Source organism: Eleutherodactylus coqui, chromosome 3 (genome assembly GCF_035609145.1).
Source record: "Eleutherodactylus coqui strain aEleCoq1 chromosome 3, aEleCoq1.hap1, whole genome shotgun sequence".
In the NCBI taxonomy this organism is placed as follows: domain Eukaryota; kingdom Metazoa; phylum Chordata; class Amphibia; order Anura; family Eleutherodactylidae; genus Eleutherodactylus; species Eleutherodactylus coqui.
In genome coordinates, this window is record NC_089839.1 from 288978967 (window position 1) to 289003112 (window position 24146).

Below are 24146 nucleotides of genomic sequence, written 5' to 3' on the forward strand. Positions count from 1 at the left end.
CCTATTGCTGGGGAGGGAGGCCAAAAATAGGGTGAAGGGTGTAATGGGGAGCACGGCGTGCTGCACGCTTTTTCCATTGCACCAGCCGTGTAGCCCCGCCATCTCCCCGTCTGAGATGTGGTGGGAGAGCAAAAACCGTGCTTGCTGGTGCCAGTGAGAGGCTCCTCCGCCGGCCTGGTGTTACGGTCAGGGAGGGAAAGAGAAGAGGCGCCAGTGAAAGTTCCTTGTGCCCCACCAGAGGTCCGCGGCAGAGAGACACATAGAGGTGCCATTTTGATGTAGCCTTTGAGAGCCTGCAGAAAGAAGACTCCATCCCCAAGTGAGGTAGTGTAACCGGTCACGGGCGTGGTGGTGCAGGATGGCGGGGCGATGACAAATGAAGGCAGAGGCGGCACATTCTTACAGAAAAAAAAAATTACTTAAAGGGGTTTTCCAGGGAAATACTATTGATGACTAGTCTGCTGTACCCCCTCTTGCTTGGATACACGATGTGATACAGGCAGGCATGGGGGCTCTAGTACCCCTGTTGTACCACCTCTAGCTTGGATATAAGATGTGATACGGGCGGGCATGGGGGCTCTAGTACACTGTTGTACCATGTCTTGCTTGGATACAAGATGTGATACGCGTGGGCATGGGGGCTCTAGTACCCTGCTGTACCTCTTCTAGCTTGCGTACAAGATGTGATACAGGCTGCCATGCAGCCTCTAGTACCCTGTTGTACCACCTCTAGCTTGGATACAAGATGTGATACAGGCAGGCATACCCTGTTTTATCTCTTCTAGCTTGGATACAAGATGTGATACGCGTGGGATGGGGGCTCTAGTACCCTGTTGTACCGCCTCTAGCTTGGATACAAGATGTGATACGACCGGGCATGGAGGCTCTAGTACCCTGTTGTACCGCCTCTAGCTTGGATACAAGATGTGATACGACCGGGCATGGAGGCTCTAGTACGCTGTTGGTACTGCTTCTTGCTTGCATACAAGATGTGATACAGGTGGGCATGGAAGCATACAGGTTTCGTATGGCATCCTGTGCAGCAACCCAGTGGTAAACTAAGATGGTAGTCACAGTGACTCTATTGCTCCTTCTGGAAGGTGGAAATGAGGTCAGGACGTGGTGCTACACAGTGGTAAAGTCGCAGTTCTTATTGCGAGCTGCCTGTGGGATCCGGCAGGGTAAGGTGGTGATACCCCAGTGGGGCGCTACCTGTGGAGTCAGGTAGGGGAAGATGTTGATTTGCTGTGACGCCAGTCTGTATACGGGTAGGGACCCTTTTTGGACAAAAATAAGAAATACAAAAAGTGGGGAACTAAACAAAAATGGGGGTAGTAGTCCTTGCCTGGAGCGTGTAGTGTGGTACCTCAGTGCAGATGGTGCAAATGGTGGGAAGGTACCCCAGGAAGCAGGATTTTGCTGGTAAACACTTTAACACTTTATTGGCAGGAAGAGAAAGAGTTCTGTTCTTGGTAGCAGTTACACAACTTGAATTACATTAACTTGACATTAGAAGAACACTTGCAATAGATTGAAAAGCAAATTCAATATTTACCTATTCCTCTCTGTCAGTTTTCTTACCTTATCGTCTCCTCACCGATCTTCTCCTGGCTCCTCCAGTCCCCCGGGTCACCTCACCTCCAGCCGACCGGATCCTCTTCTTTCTGTTATAGAGCGTCCATTCTCGTCCATCTCCTGCTGGCAGTTCAGTCTACACTACGTCACTAGTGACATAACTCTCACTGCCTAGCAGGGAATGCCGGGCTATTGCCGAGACTGCGCATGCACACTGCCTCGCCGCGGGTGTTCATATACTATTGTCGCAAGACAGCGCACATGCACAGTCTCGGCAATAGCGCGGCATAGGAATCGTCATTCTCTGCTAGGCAGTGAACACTACATCACAAGTGACGTAGCGTACACTGACCTGCAGGAAGGAGAATGCTGGCAATGCATGCTTTGTCCGGCTTGCAGTGAGGTGTCCTGGGGGACTGGAGGAGCCAGGAGAAGATCAGTGAGGAAAAGATGCGGTAAGAAGGCTGCCGGGGGAGGAATAGGTGAGTATTATTATTACTTTTTTTTTAATGACAGAACCCCTTTAAAGGGGTTGTCCCGCGCCGAAACGGGTTTTTTTTTTCAACCCCCCCCCCCCCCCCGTTTGGCGCGAGACAACCCCGATGCAGGGGTTAAAAAAGAACACCGGAGAGTGCTTACATGAATCCCCGCGCTCCGGTGACTTCTTACTTACCTGCTGAAGATGGCCGCCGGGATCTTCACCCTCGGTGGACCGCAGGGCTTCTGTGCGGTCCATTGCCGATTCCAGCCTCCTGATTGGCTGCAATCGGCACGTGACGGGGCGGAGCTACACGGAGCTACACGGAGCCCCATTGAGGAAAGAAGAAGACCCGGACTGCGCAAGCGCGGCTAATTTGGCCATTAGACGGCGAAAATTAGTCGGCTCCATGGAGACGAGGACGCTAGCAACGGAGCAGGTAAGTGAAAAACTTTTTATAACTTCTGTATGGCTCATAATTAATGCACAATGTTCATTACAAAGTGCATTAATATGGCCATACAGAAGTGTATAGACCCACTTGCTGCCGCGGGACAACCCCTTTAAGCCCCCCTTCACACAAGCGACAAAGTCATGTGACTTTGTGGCGTTGCTACAATGCTACAAACCTCATGTATGTGAAGCCCATGCTTTCCTATGGGTTACTTCACACATGCGATGTTTTGTAGCATGCGACAACCCGACACAAAAACCTTGCAGGTCCAGAGATATGCACGCGACTCGTGAGGTTTTGCAGCCCATGTTTTCTTATGGAGCCTTCCTCTCTGTTGCATCGCATCACACGAAAACGCAATGCAACTTTGACAGTAGGAAATCCTACTGTGAAAGCTATAATCTAAACCCTAGCTGCAGGGGAAAATAAAGAGAAATACATCACCTTAGAAGCACTCTCCGCCATCGACGCAGCTTCTCCCAGGTCCCAGCACTGTCTCTCTGCATCATCTTCTGGCCGTGGATTGAAAAATCCCCGCCTCCTGGAACCGCTGGCAGTGATTAGCTGACACTTAGCCAATCACAGCCAGTGCTTGATGAATGGCTCTTATTGAACCAATCACAGCCATTCATCAAGCACTGGCTGTGATTGGCTAAGTGTCTGCCAATCACAGCCAGCGCCTCCAGGAGCCGGGGATTTTTCAATCCCCGGCCAGACGATGAAGAAGATGATCAGTGTCGGGAGCCAGGGAGAGACTGCGTTAGCGCTCTAGACAGTGCAGGAGAGATGATGTATACTTTTTTTTTTTCTTTCCAGCTACAGCTTATTTTCGGGCTATGGCTTATATATTAAAGGCACCCCCTTGTCGAAAATCCTTGCATGTGATGCTACAAAGTTGCGCAACTTTGTAGCGTCACATGTGACTTTGTAGCGCTACAAAATCGCGGTATTGCTGCGAGAAGACGCAGCGATATCCCACGGACCAGCGATGCGATATCGCTGCGATATTCTCGCGGGGATGCCGTGTCGCCCGGCTGAAGGAGGCCTTAAGCTTAGCTCTGCGCTTGGGTAACTGACTTAGCTCCGCACTAACCCAGCCTATATAGGGAACTCTACCAATCACAGGCGCTCTTCACCTGAGTATACACTCCGCTAACTATTGCTAGGTGACACCGGGGACAACATTGAGAAATATGAACACAGAACATCCTCTCCCAGACCCCGCGGCAAATATCTCCGCTCGCGGAGGAAAACTCGCAGCATGCTCTATTCTAGTGCATTTTCCGCATCGACGGCTTCCAATGAAGTCAATGCTCCGGTATATTGAGTTTAATTAAGGCCAACGGCACACGAACGGAGTTGCATTGCAGAATCCATGGTCGGCGTCCACACTGAGGATCCGCAGCAAATACCGTTCGTAACACGCTATGCAAAATCGCTTTTTCCTGCGCACTAATGGTAACTAATTGGGATTTCCACAAGCAGAGGAAAAACCGCAGCATGTTCTTTTTTTGTGCGGTGTCTGCACAGACGGCTTCCATTGAAGTCAATGGAAGCTGTCTGACCCATGTCCCATCCGCAATTAACACTGCAGATAGGTTGTGGGAGCCTGCGTTATCGCCTAGCGATGGCGCAGGAAAAATGCAGAAAAAAAAAAATCGGTATCGCACATGTCCGACGGCGAGCCGCCCACGGCCATCCGCAATACAGATGAAGATGAAAGAAGGCAGGTACACAGGGTTGCCGGCCACGGTCCGTCACGGATCTCGCAGTGGGTTCCCGCATGCGGAAACCAACCTGATCGCATGCCGCCGACCAATAGCAGCTGACAGACTTCCTTTAACTCTAGAGGCCCATCCACAGAAATGCAATAGAAATTCTGCAGCAGAGACCTTAGAATCTCATCAACTTTACTGTGTGCAAGTCCACTTAGAGAATAGACTAGAACGTGATGGAATGTTCTGCGATGCGCACGTTACACCTTCCCCACCCGCCATGATTGCTTTATTACTCATAGCCACTAGTCACTGCATTGTTTCAAGCGTCTCCCCGTTGCTAGGAAACACGACCACCCTGTCAACGCGCAACACCATTTTTCCCGCAATACGCATGCGCAGAACCTTCCCATACTCATTGCTGCCGTTATCTGTTTGAATTACATCCCTGTAATTGGCTAGTTGCTCGCTCAGCGCAGCGTTCATTGGCTGAGGGAAATGAATGTCTCGCTTCTGATAGGTTTAGGGGAGGGAGCAGTGTCCCGGGCCCTGGGGACGTGCTGGCGCCATATTCGTAGTTGGGGTTGATGAATGTGTCGTGTGAGGGGCCGGTAACTGTCATTGTTTATCACGGAAACCCCTCCCAGGGGAGCTGCCGCCACCGCTGCCGCCCAGGACTATTACCGAGGTGTGGTGCAGGAGCGGTGTAACGGGCAGACAGGTGACTGCATCAATGCTGAGCTCCAGGTGAGTGACCGCTTGTGTCCAGTCAGTCGTGTACTAATGCGGACAGGAATGGCTCCATGTTTATATATATATATATATATATATATATATATATATATATATATATGTGTGTGTGTGTGTTTTGCTGATGCACCCCTTCATATAAGATTTGAAGCCGTCCTCTCTTCGCTCTAGATAGGGGCTTCTTACTGGGATGTACCATCTGTCACTGATCATGGGGGTGGATCCTGTTAATGTTTACAAAACTCTTTCTGTACTGATAGACCCCTCAACACATTTACATTAGTTTATTATTGGGGTCACCAATCTTGCTGTACAGGTGGGAAATTGGGGATCGGTATATACAGACGACCCCTGCATGAGCAAATGCTGTACACAAACGTATTCTCTTCTGTGCATTTGTAAGAATGTCTGTTTGTGGCGAACTCTGGTGTGTGACTGCGCCGTACGGCGGTATATATTGGCCGCAGGCTCCCATATTAACCACCATCTGCAGTGGTATTTATTTGTCTGTGAAACGCAAAAAAACCCCACAAAATATCGTAAGAAATGCGCGTGCAAAAAAAACCCAAATCGCGCTGCGCATCCATGTTTTGAGATTGTCGGCCCGCAGCAAGTACGCATGTCGTTGCTCGCGGCCAGGTAATTACGCCCATATGGGAGAACTCTTGGTGTTTCACCGATCCGTAGGCTAGAATAGGTTAAATGTAGTTGAACTATACGTACGTTTCGCCCGCCACGTATTTTTGTGCGGTTTTTATGCTTTTTTGTGGCTTGAAAAGTGAAACCTGCTATAGTTTTCTGTCCCACAAAAAAAGTATGGAAATGTAATGTTGCGATCGCTGGAAACGTGCGGCCTGATATAACCTGTACGTTATCTGTGGTCACGGAAAAAGTGTTGGACTACAAAACTTTAATTAGAAAAAAAAAGTTTTTAAAAAATGGATCAAACTATTTTTACTTTTTTTTTTTTTTTTTTTAATTTTAATAAGCGATAGGGGTCTGTCAGTGGGGGTCCTTGCTGATCAGTTGTCACTACAGGCAATGCAGGAAGCATATTAGCACTTTCTGCTTAGCTTAAGCAGCGCTGCTGATTAGAGCCACCTGATTGGCTCTTCGGCACCACGTGACTCCACAGCGTGCACGCGCATTGCCTTCAGCAGCCGTGCACTACACACTACACGCTGTGTAGTCATGTGGTGCCGAAGAGCCAATCAGGTGGCTCTAATCAGCAGCGCTGCTTAAGCGAAGCAGAAACTGCTAATATGCACGCAAGAAATGGATTGCACTGATCCGTAGAGCAGCGGCCCAAATATGGCACAGTGGGCGGCATTGTGTTCAATAGGAAAAACAATCCATATAAAAATTCCAAAACATCCCGCACAACCCATTTACTACCTCTAGTTTTTATTCTGTTTGGTAATGTGTGCAAAAAGTTAAAAAAATATATTCATAGTTTATTTTTAAAATTAAGTACATTTATGCTTAAAAGAAAGTATAGGGGTGGGCTTCCTATCCTGTTTCTGTCATTTTGATATATAACTTGTATAGTTTTGGATTACAAAACATCTATAGTGAAGGGTTGGCAAAGACAGAGTGGTGGGGGTTTTTGGGGGGGGCTTTTTAAAAAAAAAAATTTCTATTATTTAACCTATATGACTGTGTGTGTATGTATATGTGTATATATATATATATTACACACTGAGATTAGTCACTGGCAGAGCTGGGCTGCGGCTCTACCATGCCGGTGATGGCCGGGCCCAGTAGATGTGGTGGCACTTCTCCTCTCCACTACATGGCACTCATTGAGACTGAAAAAAAGAAGCTAGAAGTGGTTAGAAAGCGCGGCCGCCCTGAGCTTCACCGGCCGCCCTGAGCTTCACCGGCCGCCCTGCTCCTCCCCGCTGGCCTGTCGGCCGCCCTGCTCCTTCCCGGTGGCCTGCCGGCTGCCTCTACTAGATTGCAGGACCTTTAAACCCGCCTGGTACATTTTACAATGGCACGGATTTAAAGCCCAGGAGTGAACGCCATCCATGTGTGGTGCTCTGTAGTAATTGGGTCACAGGGGTTATCCTAGTTATTTTTGTAACTTAACCCTCACCTTGCTGCATGGTTTTTGTAAGTGACAAAACCGGTGCCCATTCATCACTGTGGCGGAGATTGCTGACCACCAATTCTGGCCTCAGTGCTATATAGACAAGTGTGCTACCAGTTGATGTTCATGGGACAACATGGATGATCCCATTCATTGAAATGGACGATTGGTGTAATTAGTTGACTATGTGGGCTTTCCCTGCGCAAATGCTGAGGGTATTTTTTGCACAAATAAAAGATGCGCACAAAATACACTTATATGAATGAACCAATTGGAATCCAAACGGCCCATGTGACGCAGGCTTAAGGGGGTGCAAGTATGCAGATGCGTACCACCTGAATGCATTAATAAAAAAAAATGTGTGTGTGTATATATATATATATATATATATATATCTCAAAAACTAATTAGTATGCATGGGGTTAATAAAAGCCTGGAGACGCCTGTGGTGCGCAGGCTGGGAGTGTTCCTCACTGATGCCGAATGTCTGAGTGTGATCATGGCCCAAAAAGTATCAGCGTGTGGGTGCTGTACCCAGCCGGCCCCTGTGTCAGGCGCCCTGCACACGGGCGGCGTCCGCCTCTGGATCTCACAGCAAATGCTGCCCATAGACATGCTATATAAATCCGCTTTTCCCTGTCGACGAGCGGAAATCACCTGCAATTTTTTTTCCTGCTCGCGGCGGGTATAATTGCAGCATGTTCTATTTTGGCGCGGGCCTCCCACGGGTGACCTCCATTTATGTCAATGGAATCAATCTGTCTGTTCCACAGTGAGCAGTACAGACGGGCAACCGAGATCCGCCTCAAGCTCTGTACTGCGCCGGCACATCCGCAGTACAGAAGCCGCCTGCATACAAAGCAATCTAACAGGTACGTAGGGGGGCACGGACGGGGCACAGGGTTGGATTCCGCTGCGAGATCTCGCAGGCGTCCTAACTTGTCCTCATCCCTGGAACGTTTCCTCTCACTGACCACGATCTGAGAACACAAAAATGATGATTGGCGTTTCATAGGCGTAAGCGCCACTTTACTGTGTTCTTGCACGTGTTGATGACCTGCATAGCAAACGCTGCAGCATTCCAAGTGCTATTACTTCATTTTTCCATTGTCTGAGCCGCATGAGGTGTTTGTTCTTCGTGGAAGGAGTTGTAATATAAGCCCTCCTCCGAAAATCAGCCCTAGCTACACTGGATGAAGGAAAAAAAAAAATACTCACCTAGCAGATGCTGTCAGGGTCCCGGCCGCTGATCTCTGTTGCTGCTACAGGGTTCTCCTGCACTGACAGATCATCTGTTGATGGTAGCGAGGTCTGAGAACCCCGCCTCCAGCAAGAGATTACTCTGATTGGTTCTCGGCACTGGCTCCATGCACCAATCACAGCCATTCATTGACTGGCTCAGCCAATTGGAGCTCGCCGTATTGATGGGCCTATCTGCAGTGCAAAGAAACCGTAGGTGGCGATTGAAGCGAGATGTTCTGGAAGCAAAGATTCACAGATCGAAGGTTCGGACTGATTTATTGCAGCAAAGCTGCCCGGTGTGAACATGTCCTAAAGCGTTATGTGGCCACAGGGGGACTTTGGCCGTGCAACGTGAAAATCGCAGTCATTGTCTGTTTGCATAAATGGTCACAGATCATGCGCCAATTTATTTTTATTTCTGAACTAACCTGGACCCTCCCGTAATGAGGAGGGGAGGGGGGCTCTGGAACGATGCCGGAGGATGGAGACTGTAGTAGAGCTTCCAGCGGGAGGGAGGGCTTTTAAAGCAGGAACACCAAAAAACTGAATCATGGGAGATGTAGTTCCTCCCCCTTCATTCTAGCCAAGCGGGACCACCCATATTTCACAAGCTACACATTTAAACAGAGGCGTCATGAAATGTGGGGAAATTGGAAAACTTGCCAAAAAGTAGAAGAAGGGGTGCTTGCACATTCAGTGATTTTTGGGGAGTAGGAAAGAGTGAATCCCCATGAGCGAAGGCTCCCTCTCTGGACGTAACTGAACGGAGTCGGACAGACCCCATTAACTATAATTGGGTCCGTCCCTCTTCTGGTATTTTGAGCCGGATCTGTGACAGCGCCTCCAGTTGGAGGTCCAATGCAGATGTGACAGCGGACTAAAGACTGGATGAATGTGCTTCCAGTTCCGTCTGCTTCTGTTCCTCTAATTAGTTGATTTAGTTGTTTTTCCCCGTGACGTTGGATAGCTCATCTAATAACTGTTCTGTTTCTAGGATATGAGTGCGAAAATGAGTCTGAAGAGTCTGCAGTTCCATAAGGATGGCACCGCCACGGCCAGTGACAATCAGAGTAACATGAGGTGAGACATGTATGATGCTGATATATTGGATTTGGTTGTAATTTTTAAGAATATTTTCATATCTTGAAGGGGTATTCTGGTAACTACTGATGACCGGCCCTCAGGGTTGATAGATGTGGGCCTGCCACTCGGGATTCCCGTCGATCAGCTGATCGTTCATCCACGCTGTCGGTGAAACAGGCTGGATGTTATCATTTGTGGTCGGCATCAACGGTATAATAGCCGGCTTCTTTCCCATTGAAATCAATGTGAGCGCTGCCTATTACACTTCATCTCCTCCTTGTGCTCAGGAACGCACGTCCGACCCTGACCGCAATGAGGAGCCTGAAGTGTAATACAGGCAGTGCTTAAATTGTCGGCGGGTATGAAGTCGGCTTTTAGATTTCCTCGCTTGACCCCCTGTGATGACATCCAGCCTGCTACACTGACGCCAAGGGATCCCGATCGGCAGACCCTCGGTAGTTATATACGCCTTTTAAAGAGATTACCTGACATTACAAAAACAAGTGAGTGCCAGAAATGGCGCCACTGTTTATCCATTGGCTGTAAATGGTATTGCAACTCAACCACATTCAGTAATTCTATTGGGAACAAATTGCACATATTGGGGGCTTTATTATATTAGACACTGACCTGACCATGCGGAAGTGTCTAGAAAAGGGCCGTGGCTGTGGAGTAATCAAATGCATTGGATTTATTAAGGGGGAGTGCCTTTTGTCACGCTACATACTGATGTAAAATAAGCTAGCCGACATGCGGAGAGAACTGTTTAACATGTCCAGCAAGAAATGGCGCAGTGTGCCACTGTGATAAATTTGGGGCAGTTTCTGCGTTTCGCATCTGAAGACTATTTTGATAAATCTGCCCTGGTATATCAAAGCAATGCTTGCTATAACAACTTCTTGGCACACTTGACACGTATCATGGATGCCATACATGTGCAGCAGATATTTGACCTGCTTGCTAAACGTGTACATGACCAAATGTGGTAAATTGTACTTTATCACCATGACTGAGATCGCCAAGCCATCTTACGGCTCTATTACACGGGCCGACAGTCGTTTAAGCGGCTCTATTACACGGGTCATCGGCGCTCGTGCAGAGTGTTTAGACTTAAAGGGGTTGTCTCGCGAAAGCAAGTGGGGTTATACACTTCTGTATGGCCATATTAATGCACTTTGTAATATACATCGTGCATTAAATATGAGCCATACAGAAGTTATTCACTTACCTGCTTCGTTGCTGGCGTCCCCGTCTCCATGGAGCCGTCTAATTTCAGCGTCTATTCTCCCGATTAGACGCGCTTGCGCAGAAGGGTCTTCTCCCATCTGTTCGGTCTGGCACGAGCGGCATTCTGGCTCCGCCCCCTTCGGCGCGTCATCGCGTAGCTCCGCCCCCGTCACATGTGCCGATTCCAGCCAATCAGGAGGCATGGAGACGGGGATGCCAGCGCAGGAAATGTAAGTAAATAACTTCTGTATGGCTCATAATTAATGCACAATGTACATTACAAAGTGCATTAATATGGCCATACAGAAGTGTATAGACCCACTTGCTTTCGCGAGACAACCCCTTTAAAGACATAGCTGGGTTCTCGCTCAGCGCTTCCCCCTTCTATGTGACGCTGGGAGCGTTTACACGCAACAAGAAGCTAGCGATCCTAAGATAGGATTTTTTTTTTCCTGACTGAAAGTTGGCAATAAATAACCGCTAACGAATAGTGAAGGTTTCTTTTCTTCATATTTACACTGAACGTTATCGCTCAAAGCCATTCGGTTGAACGAATTTTGAGCGATAATAGTTACGTGTAAATGGGCCCATTACTTGTCAGCCCTAATCTGCTGTAAATGGCTTCAGTCTGTATACTTCTGTCCTGTACTTCTCATATTCTAAGTAGAGCAGACAGATGGATAGGAACGAGGTTACCTGCTAGCCCCTCCCCTACATCTGTTCCAGGTGTAGAATACCACCAGTTAATATGCATGTCATATATATATATTTTTTTTCTGCCTCTGTTTACTTATTTGTACACTTATTAACCTGGTAAAGTGCAACTGAGAAGTCTTAAAGAGGTTTCTAAATGTCTTAATTATTTTTACTATTTGCTTCTCTATTTAGGAATATGTCTAACCGGATGCTGCCAATTAATTTCCCACCATCGAAAACTGTGCTGTGGGATCACACCCCCATGGGAGACGCCATAGGATTACATGTCACCTATTACAGGTAGTTATGTTATCATATTGCATTGTGATGACCGTCATTCTCCTCAGACGTGTCTGTCAGTATTACTTCCTCTTTGATACTTTTTAGTACATCTCCTTCTGGGAAAGCTGAGTGCCCACCATTATGGCTGCTAGCCCGTCTCCCATTATCCTGTACTTCTAGCATTCTGACCAGCAGTTATTATTTTGCCCCCACTCCCCTATTGTTGCGTTTCTTGGCAGGTTTCCCACTATTCGCAGTCTTGGTAATCCTCACTCTCCTTCTCAGTGGCTGCCTGGATTTCCCAAACTACGGTGTGGGATTAGCGCCTGCATCTGTCAGGCTTTGTTCACACTTGGGGTTTCCGTTGGGTTTGCAGGTATCCTTGCCGGCAAGAATAAGGCAGTGTGCAGAGCTCTACCCGAATAGCATCAGCCTACTTGCTTCATCAGTATTTAATGGCATCTATTAGAGAATAGAACTTCTCAGATGGATATAAATGGAAGCCGTGATGCTAATGTCGACTTGTATGTGAAGAGCAAGAGGCTGTCTGACTTGGAAGGAGCGTTGCGCTCCAGACACTTCAATATATCCTGGGAGAGCTAGGTACTTGAGAAAAAAAGATTTGTCCAGAATTAGAAAAACATGGCTGCTTTCTTCCCAAATAGCACCACACCTGTGTATATAGGTCATGTGTGGTACTGCAAATCACCTTCATTGAAATCAATGGCTCTGAGCTGCAATGCAGCTCGCACCCTATGGTCAGGTGTGGTGCTGTTTTTGGAAGACGGCAGCCATGTTTTTCTCACCCTGGGCAACCCCTTTAACTAACAGGGATTTTCTAGCACTAAACTGTTTGATGACTTATCCTCAGGATAGGTGATCAATAGTTGATTGGCGAGGGTCTCGATCAGCTGATTGAAATGACAGTGGCGTTCAGGTGAGCCGCTCTCACTTCTGTCTTTGCCAGGCGCAGCACTTGACTCTGTATAGTAACTGTGCTTGGTATTGCAGCTCAAACTTGAATGGGACTGAGTTGCTCTCAGGCCATGTGACCAATAAACGTGATCTTACAGGCCTCTTCAGTCAGCTGATTTGCGGGATCCTGAGCAGTGGATCCTCGCTGATCAACTGTCCCAAGGATAGGTGATCAATAGGTTGGTTCGTTAAAAAGTCCTTAAATACAACATAAAGTTAGGAAATGGACTTCCTGTTGTGTTCACATTAAACTTGCGCATACAAAATGTTACTTTGTCTGGTAACCTTTAGAAGTGTGCTACAGTAAATGCGCTATTAAAGAGATTGTCCAATTGTAAACTATTGATGGCTTACCTCTACCGATCAACTGACCTCTACCAATCAACTGTTTCCCGGGCCAGTGTGCTTGTAAATTGAACTGTTTTCTACAGGAAGCAGACAGCAGTGTTCTCAAGGCAGTGGTCAGGCTTGGTATTACTGGCACTGAAATGAATGAAAACCTAATCTGTAATACCAAGCTGGGCCACTGCAGTGAGAACGGAGCTGTCTGCTTTCTGCAGAAATCAGCCCGGTGAAAAGCTGATCTGACCACTGCTGATCTACAGTTGCTAGTCTATTTTAGGGATAGACCAGAAATGGTTTACAACTGAACAACCCCTTTAAACTACTGTTAGGCCCCCCGCACACTTGCGCTTTTTTTTAACGCTGCAATATCGCTGTGTTTTTGTTTGTTTTTTCACGCGATTGTCAGTGGGGCTTCCTAATGTTAAAAAACGCATCGCACAAAAATCACAAAGCACAAACTTGTGATGCGTTTTTAACATTAGAAAGTCCCATTGACAATCAAAGCGTTAAAAAAACGCAAGTGTGTGGGAGCCCTTAAGGGGGTTTATAAACCTTGATGACATTTGGTGTAAAATTCTCCATTTTCATTTTGACTCCTAGAAATCTTCGCCTGCTGCTGTCTGAAAAAGCTTTGCGGTTGTCCTATCGTCATGCCAAGACGGACAGAAGATTTTTCTACTGCTTCTTACTTGGGTCCTTCTCAGTGGATGAAGGTTTGTGCACTTATTCTATAGTTCTTGTTTGTATCACCCTGCAAGCCATCCGAAGGCTGCTCTTTATACAATATGTATGTCTGTAGGCGCCTGTACACTTTCAGTAGCTGTCAGCTAAGATATCAAAGGCCCCTGACTCCCCCTTACACATCCTTGTGCGATTCGGCAGGGTGTCTTATCTGTTCTCAACACCTACCTCACCGGCGAATGCCAGAAGGACACTCTCTTCCAGCACATCCATTATTAAGACCGACACTTAATACGCAGTCTTGAAGGGAACTTTTTACATCCGAACAGTACCATAAACTAACTTATGGTGCTATTCGTGAACGGACAAGTTGCCGGAGGGGTGTATTTCTTAGTCATCCATTCCTGTGAAGTCTGCACGTGGTCTGAAAATCTGACTCTTTTTTTTTTTCAGATTGCAATGTGCACACAGTTCCATAGAAGTCTATGGGAGAGCGCATCTGCAGCAGTCTGAAGAGAGTCAGATTTTCAGACCCTGCGTGGATCTCTCTGGCAAACACAATCAGAGTGGTTGAGTATGAACTAGTATACATCCACTGGCTCCCTGTCGCCACCCCGAACAGCATCATAACCTGGATAACGGTGCAGTTTGGAGGTGGCAGGTTCCCTTTAATATCCCCTTTGGTGCATGTTGCATCTCGGCTGCTTTGTGCGCCTACATAGACATCTACTACAGCTCCTATTTTTTGAGAAAGTGTCCTAGTACGGCATGCCTGTCAAAAAAGTTACAACATTTTTGCCCCAGCTGGTTTTGTGCCAAATTTCATGACTTTTATTTTTACACCAAAAAAGGCTTCATAGACCCCCCCCCCCCCCCACCACCTTGAACATAACCATAAGTGTAACTTTCTCATGCCTTCCAAGACTCTACAACCGTGCAGAATTCCATGAAAGTGCACAAATGACAGCCCTGCACGAGACCCCTTCTCTGTTCAATGGAAAGTCAGGTGATAATTAAAACCTGAAACCAGCCATGACATGACTTTAGTGGCAAAAACGGGATAGGACTGCTTAAGGCCGGCTTCACCCAGGTGATATTTGCGCATTGCGAGACGCACAAATCTCGCATGAATATAAACCCAATTCTTCAAACAAATGGAGTCATGTCCTATCTTTGTGCGTACTCTCGCATTGTATCTTCCATTGTTTTCAATGGGGCCGGCGGCAGCATCGCACTACATGCTAGGTGCACGGGGTGCGATGCGAGGTTTCCCCATTGAAAACAGTGAGAAACTCCACGTCAGCCGCAGTGAAGGATTGCTACTTCACTGAAGTGATGCAAGGCCGTTTTGACATTAAACCGCCTCTCAACCATGGGGAATTCCCATTGTGGTGAGCGTGATGGGGGCTGTGATTCATGGCCCCATATCGCGCTCACCAGTTTGAAATTGGCCTGAGAAACATTTGGAGTCTGTTACTTTTTATGTATGGTATTTGGTATTTGTTCTCCCTTTTTATTAGATGAAGAAGGCATAACCCTAACGATCGATCGCTTTGATCCTGGCCGCGAAAAGTCGGGCTGTGTAGGGAAAGTTCCCTCTGCTCTCTTACCTGGAGATTTTGCTATTCCGTGCACTATTTGTCCCAAGGAAACTACAGGAGGCGCCGTGCTGCACACTCCCGAAGACTTCACATCTTCCTTTAAGGTACAGCCGTTGATTTAGCACATTCTGAACATCGTTATAAGCAAATTGGCATTGTTCGGGGACGGCGGACACAACACTTGTTTTGTAAACACATTCCTTAGAATGGAACCTTCCGTCAGATTCCAAACTACGCTTAGAAATCGTTAGGTCCATCTCTAGAGAGAGGATGACAAAAACATGAGCTAGAAATCCCCATCAGTCATTTTGTACAAAAAACATTAGCGGGAGCCATGTAGGTACCGTAGGGGTATGTGATTTTATTTTTTTAAAGTTGCCCACTACACTGTCCACTTTATTTCGAACAGGCCAGCAGTCGGTCCTCAGCGAGGCGCATGTGAAAAGGTTCCAGAAATAAAGTCCTGATGCTCTTTGCAGCCTTTCATCATTGACCAATATATAGGCACAGTCGGACGCGTTTCGGCCCATCCACAGCCTATTTAACTGCTTTTGTCAGCTGGTAGTAGTTTACAATGGTGGTGGACAAGTCGAATCGCGTTCTGACAGGCTATATATTTGGGTAGAATAAAAGATGGCAAAGAGGAATGACTTCTGGGATTTCGATATACTTTGCTAACATAACTAAATCCATATTCACCCATTCCATTAGTTCGTGGTTCGCCGGGTCACAAACACCGCTGGTCTTCACGTCTGAGTGCACTGACCTCTCCGACGGCAGGGACCCTATGATCACTGCAGTCAATTACTGCCTCACTTCAGTCAGTGATTAGCAGCAGCGATCACATGACTGAAGTGAGGCGGTAATTGGTGTTGGTGATATCCTTGGCGGCTCCCTGTGTTAAGTGCTGAACACCAGCGGGGACTGAAGCTGCGGGGGGAGCGGTGAGTATGGCTTTTGTTACGTTAGCACTGTACATCAGGTGGCTCTTTAAAACATGCATTGAGGGAGATATATTAAGACCGGTGTGTCCTATTGTCCTGCGCTCTATATTTAGTGTGTGTGTGTGTGTGTGTGTGTGTAAAATTATAAATAAAATGTAGCGACCGGCTCTTCGTATATTGGGCACTTCTTGGCTTCCCTGTGCTCCTATACAGAAATCTGGTATATTTAGGGTAATGTATGGCAGTTCATGGTTTAATTGTTCATTAATATATTGATTTGGGGAGTGATGTAGCACAGTGTACCTATCAAAAAGCTGCTAATTTTTTTTCGCTAGCTGGGCTTTCACCAAACCTTGCCACTTTTTTTAGTGTTTTTAATAGAAAAGAAAAAAGCTTCATAAATTCTGTGCATTTTGCCCAGAGATCCCTTTTTAAGATTAAAGGGGTTGTCCTGCGGCAGCAAGTGGGTCTATACACTTCTGTATGGCCATAATAATGCACTTTGTAATATACATTGTGCATTAATTATGAGCCATACAGAAGTTATAAAAAGTTTTATACTTACCTGCTCCGTTGCTGGCGTCCTCGTCTCCATGGTGCCGACTAATTTTCGCCCTCCGATGGCCAAATTAGCCGCGCTTGCGCAGTCCGGGTCTTCTGCAGTCTTCTATGGAGCCGCTCGTGCAGAATGCAGGCTCCGTGTAGCTCCGCCCCATCACGTGCCGATTCCAGCCAATCAGGAGGCTGGAATCGGCAATGGACCGCACAGAAGAGCTGCGGTCCACGGAGACAGAGGATCCCGGCGGCCATCTTCAGCGGTAAGTATTGAAGTCACCGGAGCGCGGGGATTAAGGTAAGCGCTCCGGTAAGCTTTCTTTACCTCCCTGCATCGGGGTTGTCTCGCGCCGACCGGGGGGGGGGGGGGTTTGAAAAAAAAAAAAAACCCGTTTCGGCGCGGGACAACCCCTTTAAGCTTTGAAATCAAAAAGATCCTAGAAGAAATCGTCCGGACTGTTGATTATCTAGAAGCTATGGCAAAATTAAGGGGTTAAGCCCCAATTTTTCTGTGAAATTTAGACAAAAATTGCAAAAATTTTCAACTGGAATCATTTAAAAGAAATGCTGGCCTGTCTTGAAGTGAATGGGACAAACCTGCAGTACTGAGAACGGCCACTATGAAAAAATACAGCATACGGTATGTATGTTTTTAATATATGCGCGTATGCCAGAGTCTGTACTTTTCTACGGACTCCACCAAAATAGGACTCTGACTCGGCAGCCCTGGTTGACTCTATCCCAACCCTTCAAATTAACCGGGCAATTAAAATCTTCCTAACTTGTGCTTCCATCATCAGCGTGCTGCTCTGCTGCAGGCTGGATTAGTGGCGGACCATAAGCTGGCGCTGGAATAAATATTACCTTTAATGCCGTCTGGGGAGATAGCTGCTCTTTTATTATTGCTGTGATCTAGTGTTTGTCTTTTGGAGGGTTATTTGATTTCCCCCCCCCCCCCCCCCCATTCTTGCCTCCTCTCTTACGTACGAGGCTGATGTAGTCCTTTCTGAATGTCAAGTAGGAAGAAGGAGATGGGAATTACCGCCGTCGGGCTTTAATTGTATTGTTTTGCAGATGAAAAAAGGAATTCTTTGTATTTTCTTTTAAGGGTCTGCAGAGTCATCTTCACAGCAAAGAAGCCTTGGATCTCTCCAAATTGCTCACTGTGAGAGCTCATATCACTTACTCGGAGAACATGGACAATCTTCACTTTGATCTTCGCTGGGCGGCCGTCACTGTAGCCAATACATTTGAAAGTACTCCCATAAAGCCTGTCCCAATTATCCCCACGGCCCTCGCTAGGAACCTGAGCAGTCACAATAATATTGCTCAGCTTCAAGGAACACACAAATGCGGGTAAGCTTCTTTTATTCTGAGTGTGCTTCTAATAAAATTCCCAATAATACCGGCGGCGTCCCGACAAATGCTTGTCCTCCTGACCGCCGCGCTAAAGTGTTTTTAAAACACTTGTTTGTTTCTATTTACCCGAGGCGGGATTTAGATTTGGTGCAGATGTATTCAAAGTGTTTCTGCAAACAAAGTTTTGGAAAATGGGGGAGGGGAGATGTAGCTTCACTCTGGGTATAGTAAAACTTATAGGCTATAGGTCTATATACGGAAAAATGTTACCTCTGATTATGGTCGCGGCGGCGATGATAGGCCAGATATAAAGCCCTACACCCTCTCTGCACTGGATTGCTTCCATTTATGCAGTGCAGAGTGTATATAGTGAGGTGGATATGATATGTTAGTCTGTTTGTGCGAAGGACTTCATTATTGCCTAAGAAAGGTGTGGAAATGCCCATATAAAGTGAAAGCCGTTTGGCAGACAATGATGCAATTTTGCATAAAAGCTGTGAGGTCTGGGGTAAACCTGTTAACCCTTTGCAATCCAACTTTGGATTCAGGGTTTCCTAGGGGGCTTTCTTTTTCTGCCATTATACAATGGCGCCGTCTATTGGCTAGAGCCAGTACTGCGGTATGGAACATGCTGGAGAGGCCCCCCCCCCCCCCCCCCCCCCCGACAACAGAGCGGACAGTAATATACAGTAAGAATACCCTGCCGGACGTCTTCCGACATTGGAGCTGTACAGCCTTCAATCAGAATGTCTTCAGACATCAGAGAATGGATTGGAAAGGGTTAAGCCATGTTGCTGATATGGCGGCCATTGTGAATGCTGCCATCTTGGATTCAGCTCTTAATTTTTTAAATGGGAAGGTAGGTGTGTGATACATCAGACCGGCAGAGCATTTCATGGGAAAAACAGTGTGCTTTATTTTAACATAACTTTATTTGTTCTCATGGTAAGGCACATTTCACACGGGCAAGTGCAATATCAGGCTGTGAAACTCGGCCCATATCGGGTTTGGGAACGTGAGATGTCCCCACGGAGGAGGGGCATTTTTGTGTTTAAAAAAAAACAAAAAACGCCTGCTATCACTCCTGCGAAGTTGTGATCCGGCAAGTGTTTCCCATTGTTTCCAACTGGAAACCTCACATTGCACGTTGTCTTTTCTCATCCCATTGAAAACAATGGGTGAGGTGTCCTGAGGGAACGGGCAAAAATGGGGCATGCCGCGATTTTATTTCATGCAGTAAGATGCAAGGATGGAAGAAATTGTAATGCACAAAGCTTGTGCGACTTTTCTCGGCCGTGTGAAAGCGGCCTCAGTGATTTTCCTTCATTACAAGCAATGTGAATGATGGCGTTTATCAAGCAGAACGTGTTGAGATCATCCCTATGTCAGGTGAACGAAGCACCCGTGTCATCGCAGCAGATTTCGACCACCACCACACCATTACCAGATATCCCCCTACCCGAAGTGCAGTTGCCAAACTTCTTGCCAAATGCGCCTCATTGCTGGGTGGCGTTGATTGAAATCTGCAATGCCGTGCTTCGTTCATCTGCTATGAGGACAATCTCGACACGTTCCGCTTTAGGGAGCGCCATCGTTCACATTGCCTGTAATGAAGATTAATCGACCGTGCCCGTGTGAGATGCACAATTCGCACGTGGGAATGGAGATGAGCTCGAAGGACACTCGTTAGACAGAACTAGGTTGATGACTGAACAATCAGTCTCACAGACTTGGGCATATTTACTGTTAAAGTTGTCCAAACTGGCCCCACATGCTCGATGACACCGGGCGACGGGCGGAAGATCTTAGAATGAAAGCGCTTTCGACCGATTATCAGGTGACCCGATTTCCAGACCCCGGCGCTGTGTCGTTGCTCGGCTAAAACGATTGTTCCTTGTTAAAGTTTACTCCACCAAATATTGTTCTAGTTGAGATCCATCAGCTTCAGCCTGAGTATGGGCGCCCCGAGGTGCTGCAGCGTAGAAGCCCTCTGCTGCCCGTCCACCCCTGCAGCGCCTCTTAGGTCACTCTCACACAAGCACTTGTGAAAAGCTGTATTTTTTACGCAGCGGTTTCAGCTGTTGACGTGTGTTTTTGACAGCGTTTTCAGCACGGTTATAAAGGCAGCCAAGCAAGCTGATAATGGCAGAACTGAAAAAAAAAAATCAGTCAAAAACAGGGTAACCAAATTCTACTGCGTTTTCGCCAGCGTTGAAAATGTACCACATTCGTTTCAACGGCAAAGCGTCGTGCTTTAAAATGCAGAAACGCATGAAAATAGAACAGACAGCGTATTGTTAAAAAAAAAAACACTGCGTTTTAGCGCATGTCTGAGAAGCCCCATTGAAATCGATGGTAACGTTTGACAATGTTTAGTGCAGCTCTGAAAACGCAGGGTTTAACGCTGGGAAAAACGCAGGCGTGAGAGCGGCCTTAGCAGCACAGCGCTGACGCTGCAGCGTGTGACCATCATTTACTTGTGTGCTCGGTTCTCACGCGGTTCATACAACACCATAAAGGCACTTTGGATCTGTTACGGGGGGAAACGGTCTCGCCTATAGCGCATACATATAAACGTGGCCCGTCGGAATGTTTTCCTCTTGTTTCCATAACTGTCAGAAATATAATAAAGAGCTTAAACAAGTCTTCCTCCCGTTCATTAGGTATCTGACAATGGACCAAACCCGGAAACTGCTCCTCGTACTGGAATCGGACCCAAAGGCTTACACCTTACCGCTTGTTGGAATGTAAGTTCTCCATGTGTCTGCGCAACGGCTCGTTGTTTATTCAGTAAGGCCGGCTTCACACGGGCAGATTCAATATCTGAATCCGCACGGAGGATCTGCGGCAAAATGCGGGAACTGAAAGGCATGAACTTCTCGATTTTTAAATTTTTTTTTTTTTCCCTTCACAACAATTGCGTATCCGCGAGCTGAGGAAAACTTGCAGCATGCTCTATTTTGCCGCGGATGCTGCATTTACGGCCTCCATGGAAGTCAGTGGAGGTCTTCCGCCTGGCAGCCCATACACAGTTCACATTGCGTATGAGCCGTGGGGACTCATGTCATCGCTTAGCGATGGTGTGGGAATTATAGACAGTAAAAAGAAAACTGTACTGCACAAGACTGATGGCGAGCCGCCACGGCCATCTGCAATACAGATGATCCAGGTACGCGGGATCACCAGCCGGGCTCACAGCCACAATCTGCTGCAGGAGGAATGTCCGCATAGGTGGCAATTTATAGGCAACCCCGCTCTGAAACAGATCGGAAATGTAAAAAAAAAGGAAGACCGTTACCCTGCGCATGTGAGAGATACGTCGGCATGCACAATGCAGTCACAGCCATACTCAATCTCTTTACCAGCGCTGGTAAAACACTGCGGGGTGACCGGCAGAGTTTCACCAATATTGTTGTGTAAATGAGCCCTTATTTTGCGCAAAAATACACGCAGCATCCTCCATTTTCCTGCACATGTGCACACATTGAACTAATTAACTTGCCCATTTCAATGAATGGGAGCCTGGGTTGCTTGTTGTGGCATTTCTTTTTTTTTTTTTCTTTGCATTTGCAAAAAGCACAGTACGGCCTTATGCACATGGCCGTGACGGGCTCCGTAAGCGGAATACCGCAGCGGAGTCAGTCACGGCGCCCCCCTAAAGACCCCATACTTGCCTCCGGATCCGCTGCCTGAAGTCCCGCATAACGCTTCGGCGCGCATGCGCAGTACAGCGCATGACGTGCCGGCAGCATCATATGACGCGGTGGGCGCGGCGCGTATTTACGCTATACTTCCGCTGTGCTACAGCGAAAGAATAGCATGACGGGCGGCTTCCATTGACTACAATGGAAGCTGTCCGCGTGTATACCCGCACAAATAGGACATGCTGCGGGTAACTTCACGCTGCGGAATTCCGCAGCATGTACATTGAGCTATTGGGTTCAATAGAACCTAGTAGCTGCAGTGAAACGCTGCGGATTTCCGCCGTGTGCATTAGGCCTAAACTGCACGTGCATGGGCAAATACCCGATACCCTCTGCACAAATGCGCTTACGCCCGCATGACACCAGCCTTAGGAAACATTAGTTGCCCAAGAGGGATGGTAAAATTGCATTGTGGGTTTAGTTGAGTCACAGACCGCATTCAATGTGCGATCTATTTGTTTAATGCGGTTGTAACCACAGTAGATATATTTACTGTACCGCTCATGAGTACTGCATGTAAATGACACTTGTATGGCGCCACCTGGTGTTCAAAGTGTATAGCAACGTACACGTTCACCTACTGAGCTGCAAATAAGGAAGATGGAAAAAGACCTCTGCAGCGCCACCTATTGGACGTCAGCATGCCGCAGGCCTCTCACAAGCTATGGCTTTATTCACACAAGTGTTTTATCGCGGCAATTTTGCTGCAATAAAACCCTGGCCGAAAATCACGACCATCTGATGCCTTGGATTCCAGTGCGTGAGTTCAGATGGGTGGTCTTCTGGTGCATAAAAATGGCTGGCCAGAGAAGATTGTTCTGGATCTTTCTTCCGGCCGGCGTATAGACTCCTATGAGAGCTGCGAGACAAGAGAGTCTAGCCGCTCTGCTAAACTCCTTCCGTCCCTGTCTCCGTCCCTTGTCGGCAAAGGGAGGGTGCGGGACAGTACGGGAGATTAGCACACTAGCTTCCGCCCCCTCCCATTGCCGTCAACTGGCAAGGGGCGAAGAGGGGAAGGGATTTTAGCAGAGCTAAACTCTCTCCCCACCCTATGGTATTCCGGCCTGCGGCGTATACTCTCCGCACCCGGGCCGTCTGAACGGGCGTTTAAATGGGAGATGCAGCCGGGACGTGGTCATGGCTGCCTCTTGTTCATGCGGTTTTCAGCTGCACTGCGGCACGGCCGGCCGACAATTGCAGCGCCCGTGTGAAGGCGCCCTAAGCCAGAATCCTACTGCACACTGATGAGGGGCAAACGCCCCAAAACAGCTGTCTGTGTATGGTATTCTGGCTTGGTTTCCTATTTCCCATCATTGTTAGCAAGTCACATTGATTTGAAGGAACACTGCCATCCAATAGGTGGCGCTGCAGAGGTATTTTTCAGTGTTCCTTATTTGCATAAATTACCCAGAGTAGCATGTATGGCTTTATAAGTCTCCTCACCTACCTTCTCAGTATCCCCACACCCCTTTTGGGTGCTCTCCTTGGGGAGAGACTGTACCATCTCCTGACCCACTTACCCACTAGGTGTCTCCACACACTTTTTGGGTGCTCTCCTTAAGGAGGCACGACACCCCTCCTGACCAATGAGCTGAACACTTGGTGACCCTCCCACTGCCAGATCCTCTTTTTTTTGCTTCTCAGGGAGAGACCAGAGCGGCTGGAGCACCGCAGTATACAGCGCAGATAGGCTGGGGTCACACGGGATGGAACCCAGCCATATAGTTACATCTAGCTGAGGGGAAGGGGCAGGCAGAAAATGGGTCATGTGATACTGCTAGCAACCTGTCCCCCATAGCACGGGTTAGCAGTGGTGCTGAGGGGGACGCAGAAGGGGAATAAAAACAGTGAAAAGTAGTGTAAAAAAGTGTTTAATAGCTTTTTGGGACTTTTTATAGGAACTTGATTTGTTGGATTTCCCCTTCTTAAAGCAACGTTTGAGCCGGAGTATCAGGTTAATGCCAGAATATGGAAATTCTAGTTAATCTGCTCGTGGAAATACTGATCAGAGCTGCGGAATCGTGTTGTCATCTTGCTTTTCTTGATTGCCAGTGAATGTCTTGTACTTCTCTCTGCACAGTTGGTTGAGTGGCATCACGCACATCCACAGCCCGCAGGTGTGGGCCAGCTGCCTGCGGTATATGTACAGCTCGTCCATCAAGGAAAGGTGGGCAATGTCTCGTGTTTTACTCCATAACCCCCTGTAGTTATACAGCTCAGACCTTGTAACACAGCCGTGTGCCCTTCCTTGTATTTACCCACTCAATAAGACGGCCCCTTCTCTGAACGTGGCCCCAGCGATCGGCTGATTGAATTGGGCCCAGCTACTGAAGTCCGTAGAGACTGATATTGGCAGGGGAGTGTCCGGCCGCACATGGGGCTGTTAGA

General features: G+C 47.6%; 1 protein-coding gene across 3 annotated transcripts in view; it reads left to right on the plus strand.

The window, feature by feature from the left end:
• Positions 1-4787: 4787 nt before the first annotated feature.
• STIL (STIL centriolar assembly protein) overlaps positions 4788-24146 on the plus strand; it is a 41059-nt gene continuing 21700 nt past the window's right edge. For 2 of the 3 annotated variants that reach the window (XM_066597629.1, XM_066597630.1), the window contains exons 1-8: positions 4788-4969; positions 9301-9386; positions 11505-11612; positions 13515-13627; positions 15116-15300; positions 17804-18051; positions 20718-20801; positions 23839-23925. In XM_066597629.1, the coding sequence (XP_066453726.1) occupies positions 9304-9386; positions 11505-11612; positions 13515-13627; positions 15116-15300; positions 17804-18051; positions 20718-20801; positions 23839-23925 (908 nt within the window). In that variant the 5' untranslated portion in view covers positions 4788-4969; positions 9301-9303. Of the gene's footprint in view, positions 4970-9300; positions 9387-11504; positions 11613-13514; positions 13628-14048; positions 14165-15115; positions 15301-17803; positions 18052-20717; positions 20802-23838; positions 23926-24146 lie in introns of those variants that run through there. The other variant, XM_066597631.1, reaches the window with a different exon arrangement.